The 6,546-nt window shown below is 38.3% G+C and overlaps 1 protein-coding gene across 2 annotated transcripts in view; it reads right to left on the bottom strand.

Annotated features, from left to right (window-relative positions):
* Nucleotides 1–214: 214 nt before the first annotated feature.
* Nucleotides 215–6,546, bottom strand: part of LOC149780287 (multicopper oxidase 3-like) — a 52,105-nt gene continuing 45,773 nt past the window's right edge. For both annotated transcript variants that reach the window (XM_089937096.1, XM_089937095.1), the window contains 3 exons: nt 5,972–6,119; nt 3,063–4,997; nt 215–2,800 (listed from right to left, as the gene is read on the bottom strand). In XM_089937096.1, the coding sequence (XP_089793222.1) occupies nt 4,729–4,997; nt 5,972–6,119 (417 nt within the window). In that variant the 3' untranslated portion in view covers nt 215–2,800; nt 3,063–4,728. The remainder of the gene's footprint in view (nt 2,801–3,062; nt 4,998–5,971; nt 6,120–6,546) is intronic.

Raw genomic sequence — 6,546 nt, 5'->3', positions numbered from 1 at the left:
ATAAGGTGACTGGTAGAGTGAAAATATTCTTCTCTTTTGTGAGTCTAGATGTTTAATTGAACACTGCTTGTCATCTAATGTATGCATTGTAAGCAATCCGTCCTCTAAGACATACCGTACAAAAATGGGTTAGACCAGCTATCTCTCGTGTACAGTCTTTGTCGCAGTGGGGAAAAGGGGATAATCATTTTTTTATTTCATGAAAAATAAGAACGACATTGAAAGCAATTTTATTATGTTAAGCCACGTTTGTACTCTCATTTAACAATAAACAGTACGTAAACAGCGCTATTATCCATCAGTATATCTGTCTATCATTACAATCATCAATCTATCTGTCTATCATTCCAAGCATCCATTCATACATACGTAAATTACCTTTAACCAACAAAACCGAAATTAATAACAATATTTACATCACATAGAAAACGACTAACGTGGTCAATACAGACTTTTGCACATCCCTTGATATTTCTTATAAGAATGATCCTCGTACAATGACATGATGCAACAGCCATTCAGTCAACATCCTTATGTCGAACTTTATTTCTTGCGTACATTTCAAAGGATCTGACCTCAATGCAAATTCATTCACAGTACCACTTCTCTGCCATTACCATGGGTCTAAAATGACAAGCTATCAACTATTCTTCCCTTTGAAGGAAGTGTTAATATCTACGGGGGGGGGGGAAGGCGACTGTAAAAAAAAAATTTGGGGGAGGGTAGGTCATGATTCGTATGTCCTCAGGCAAAATGGAGGTAAACATATTTTGTGCTAAACTAGAGGTAGCATAGAATATTCTATTATGCGGCTTTGGTGGAGTGTTCGTGCTCGTATAAAGTATAAGAACCATGCCTTCTGGAATTAGGTTTCTAAATTTTATTTTCTTTATATGGTACAAAAGAATGTATTTTAGCATATGCAGTACGTATTGACAGAATTATTATGGGAATTTCCTTTATAAAGGATTTTCTACTACTGTTTCCAGTAGCAAATCGGTGAAATGATATCCAAGGGAAGTAACTAGTCCTCAGTCAGATCATTTACATAAATATGAGTAGCATCCCTTGAGTATCAAATTGCCTGAAAGTCCAGTGGATGTATACTTTGTCACTAATTTTATTAAGACCATAACTTGTATTACTGTAATAAGTAATACAAACTTTGTTTGGTAAAACAAAATGGACCATATGCCATAGGAATTGAGCTTTTTAAATCCCGCCAAACCAAATAGCGAATGTAGCACAAAATCAATAACAGCCTTATACTTGGCAATATACTACAAGTCAACAAGCTATTATCGGAGTTTCCTGAATAAAATATTGGAAATAAACGTCTGCAGTACTTCAGTGATCAATAATTATGTAAAAGAGATGGGATACAGTATGATAAGAACGGGATAATAAACTTTTAATTTCATTACAAGCATCAGGAGACTCAAGGAAAGGGTCGCTTTTTTAAGTTTATATTATGATGGAGCACCTAGAGCAAAGTGGCTTTCCGAGGAGCAGATCACGATAGCAAATCCTTGCTGATCCGATGGTGAGATTCGAACCTGGACTTTTCATGTCGCGAGTCCAATGCCTTAATCACCGAGAGTTCCTTCACATTTGAAGAAAACAAAACCAATTACTGAATTGTCCACACACAAAATGAATTTTTTAAAATTTATATTCTGCATACAGAATAACTTTTAAAAATCTGGTCTTCCAACAAGTATCAGTGCAAATCTTACCATTTATTTAATACCCTCCTCTTTGATCAGAACTTTAATGTGTCCGTACGACACACATACCTTCAACAAAATGGAGCTTTCGAAGCAAGTTTCGTTAAGCTCGAATACATGAATACCTTAGTGAATTTGGCAATGCAACGAGTATCAATCTATATTTTATGATTTGACTTCTTTAAGTCGTTCCATGTAGAATAATAATGTGTCCATAGAACATGGATGCCACCGCCGATTTAGTGCTACTGAACAAGCCTAGCACAATATGCAAGAGTAATGTTCCGAGTCAAACAAGAGCCGTGAAGTTTTCATTTCTTTCTGAAAAATGGTGAAAATTGAACTTGAAGTCCTTCGAATATTACTGCAACTGAAACTAAATTTGAGACGGACGGACGCACGAGGCAAGACCATATGCCATGTTATATAGTTGGCAGTAGGCAGCGCAGGTAGAGCTAGTTACATTCATGCTCGGAAAAATGCTACATAACTAGAGATCACCCTTTCCTGTATATGTATTTCTGAATAATTGTGTAGCTATCTTATCATTACAAGAAACCCTCAGACAGCATTAAACAATTACATAGACAAAATCGAACATAGGGATTTCACATGCTGCTTTCTTATCAGAAGAAAAAAGGTGCAACGGTAACACGGTTGCTTTGCATCTCTACGGTCCTAAGTATGATTGTCTTTTCTTGGAAGTGAAATGTACATTTGTGTGGTTGCCTATGCAAGATGGTTTCCTGTCTCAAGTTTCTTCTACCTTACAGACCACTTTATATCGATATCTGAGCGTTGATAGTGCCTTGTGTAAGTTGGAGAGAAATGTTGTGCAATCGACTTAAAATGCTTCATGTTTCCAAAGAGAATACTTTCCGTCAATTGCACACTAACTGTCCATGACAGTATTTGTGACTTTTCCACGATACGTATTCATCACCTGTCTGCCAAATTTCCAGACAATATGAAGGGTGCTGCCTAAATCCCCAATGTCACAGAAGAAAAGTTACATATGCCACGTTATGGAGACCCTTGTCCTGTATAGTAAAGGTGTACGTATATTACGGTACCTTGCTATGCGGGGGGCCCCGAGTGGCCGAGTGGTCTAAAGCGCTCTTCGTTACGGATCACTGCCATCTCACCTCTGTCTGCGGCGGTTCGAGTCTAAGATTCAGCCAATGTGGGCATGTGAGAAAGCTTACCAGTAGCTTCTCGTGGGTCGGTGGTTCTTTCCGGGGTTTTCCGGGTTCTTCCTCCACCATTAATACTGGCCGCCATGTATAGCCTATCGTGCTGAAAAATGGCGTTAAACCCCACAACAACAACAACAACCTTGCTATGCATATAACATACATGTGTCCTAACTAATCAAATAGTGTAACTTTTAGAAACCAATTCATTTGATAAATCCGTATTGTCACACGTGCATCTTGCTAACCTGGTACAGTGTGAGGACGAATTATTAATAAATTTGTGTAATTTATATAAACAACTTTTCAAGTGATGACTATTTATACGAGGTCAGACCCGAGATCAGTTTGGTCGTGTTAAGCAGCTGAAATATTCATTACACATTTCAGATTCTTTTTTGTAAATTTCTTCTTAGTTACCAATATTCCAAATATATGCTTTACGTGTTGTTTAGTTTCTTGTTTCGATGTATTATCATTTACAAACTGGTTTGAACCAAAATTTTCAACTACTTGTAACGCACGCATTCTTTGTGAAACCGGATATTATTAGTTTATCATTCAGCGATGATAATCGTTAATGGTTAGAGGCAGTCCGAGTTACATTATGAACAAGAAACTGCCCAATAGGCATCTAACAAGCTTGTTCAATAGCTGTCTTTTTCAGACCATGACATATACGTCACCAATTTCACCGTCTTCCACAATCAGATTATACCTGCCATCCACGTTTGTTTTCATTATGTAATTATGACGCTATAACCAGATATCAATATTTTAGAATATCTGGGAATTCAGTTATTACTCAGTCAGGGGTACAAGATAATTATACAAAATACACATAATAACATTTTGCTGTATCATAGTTAATAAAGGCCGTACCTGTAACCAAATAAAAGACACGTGTCTGATATAACATTTCTGAAAATAGTTAAATCTGACAGAATGAACGTATAGTTTGTTCATGTCAACCAATCTGTATCCCCTATCCATGCTGATAGGTGTGTGTGTGTGTGTGTGTGTGTGTGTGTGTGTGTGTGTGAATTTTTTAAAAATTTCAGTCATATCGCTGCGATGTCTGCAGTGTGACAGTTTTATAGTGATGTCTTGCACTGGGGCATCATGCCGCAGACATGTAGCATGATGTCCCACCCAGTCACATTATCTTAACACTAACCTCATAATGCTGAGTGCCAAGCGAGGCAGCTATTAGTACCATTTTTATAAGTCTTTTTTATGACTCGGCCGTGGATCGAACCCACGACCTCCCGCATTCGAGGCGCACGCTCTAACCACTAGGCCACCGGAGCGGTCCAAGCTGACAGGAACTAATCTGAATTGATACACGTAATTCGTTTTGTCCATCTGTGTACTTACCATTTTGCTACGATGGTAACAGACAAGAGACTTAATTATACAGCGAATGGCATACACTGCATGTCCGTGACGAACGTTGGTGAAGAATCGCCCAATTATCGTTTAACAAATCGCCCAATTATCGTTATAACCCTGTCTCAAATTATCCCACAAAAAACTAAAAGGACTGCTGTTTCTATAAACCGCTTACATGCATCATTTACCATTGCATGGACTATTTTGGCACATAAGAGATTAAAAAATAAATCATTCCATTTGGCATAAGAGTTTTAAAGTCTGTAAAGAACAAAATATTAGCCATCTTTACACACCAAACTAAAGAGACAAGTAGCCCGTAAAAAGTAATATCCAACACCTGTCATATATTTTTGGAGAGAAAACAATTCCAAACTGTTGGTAGATTTCAAACTTGTAAGTGTGAGATATATGGTTTACCAGACAGCAATAACAATGACAAAAGCTAAGTAAAACATTAGATTTGCTTGAAAGCCGGAAAGTGTGTTGTGGGTCACGGTTCCTGATGCACGGGGTTGTACATGGCTTGCAAAGTGACCTTTAGGTGCTTCTTCATAGATCCAGTTTCCACACCTGGGAAAGTTAGCTGGCGGCTGGGGCATTTCGTGCACCTCGCCCACCTGAATGACCAGTGCAAGACCCATTACCATGTGGAACTCAACGTGGCAGTGGAACAGCCAAAAACCTGCAAATTGGTCATCTTTAGTTTTAAATGTTACATGATTTGGTTTATAATAAAATGCAGTAGAATATCCAGTCCTCGTTCGCATTAAAAAAAAATGGAATGGCTTGGGAAGTATACAATAGACATAAAAGTACCAGAGACGATCAGATGCACACAGACTTATCAGTTACATATACCATTTGCAAAGGAAAGTTATAATAGTACCCAGCAAAATGAACCCTCAAGATTTTTTGCACAATTTATTGCTGCCTTCCTACTGAATTGATTATTAAAGCAGATCGTTTAATATTTCAATTTATCACATAATATAATTATTCAATAAAATGAGTTATTCGCCAAAAATACAAGGGGAGCTGAAGTAGCTTAGTTGGTAGAGCGTCTAATTCGTAATTCAACGCTCATGGGTTCGATACCCAGCCAGAAGAACGCTGGTACAGGGCCGTAGAGAGCGATCACAGGCCCTGGGGTAAGAAACACCTGGGCCTCTCCTAGTTATTGTTTAAACAAAAAAATTATTTTATAAAATTAAAAAGTGTTGTTCGGCCCGGGCCCCCTTACAGGACCGAGGCCTAAAGGATATGTCCCTGGTCCCCCACCCCACCCCCTTGTCGGCCCTGCCTTGGTAATGGCACTTGGCTCCCATTTACGAGCCATGATACTGCCAATAATGTGTTAAATGTGCGTTAAAACCAATATACCGTATATGCTTGCTTAAAAATTGATTACAGCTGCAAACTGCATAGAAAATCTGCCAGAGCATAATACCCCACCAGATCTTGGTCATTGCAGTTTGTTAGGAGTAATTACTATAATAAACAACATACATCCTGCTATGTGGGTGCATTATGCGACAGCAGATTAGTGTATATGTTGTTTAGATGTGTGTTTTACTTATATGCGAGTACTATGATATTCTACTTGTTTATTACATTTAATCATAAATGATGTAAAATCCCTAATTTCCTGAAAAATACCTGGATTTTCCGCATGAAATCTAATGATCGTGTATCCCCCATCGGGCACCAGTACTGTGTCTTTCTTGATGGCCGTCTCATAATTCCTAGGAAGAAGGTCCTTGGCGTCCATCTCTTCAATGTCATGTCTTCTGATCGACGTATTCAGCTGCAACATATTAGGATAAAGGTAATCTAAGCATGAAATAGTGAATTAGTCAAACATTTCTGCAAGGATTCCTGTTAGTCTGATCTTTCCATCTCGTAGAACGCTCTCTCTCTCTCACACACACACACACACACACACACGCGCGCACGCACGCACACGGTGTTGACTGGTTGGGTGGGTGAAGAAATACAATTTTTCAAACAATTCTGGCAATATATAAAATATATTAAAACTACATACTTAGAAAGGACTGAACATTGGTCGATAGTTCTTTCCTCCACCAGTTATAATGGCCGCTATGTATAGCCTATCATGCGCTGAAAAATGACCTTAATACCCAAAACAACAACAACGGTACCTGCTTTCGATAAATCACTATAAACAGCTGCGATAGGTATTCTGTTTAACATAAATTGTCTAGAAGGCT

This window comes from Sinohyriopsis cumingii, chromosome 16 (assembly GCF_028554795.1).
Source record: "Sinohyriopsis cumingii isolate HCF-2022 chromosome 16, ASM2855479v2, whole genome shotgun sequence".
NCBI classification, from domain to species: Eukaryota; Metazoa; Mollusca; class Bivalvia; order Unionida; family Unionidae; genus Sinohyriopsis; species Sinohyriopsis cumingii.
Note: the sequence above shows the minus strand (reverse complement) of the source record. Positions and strands in the feature narration are given on the sequence as shown.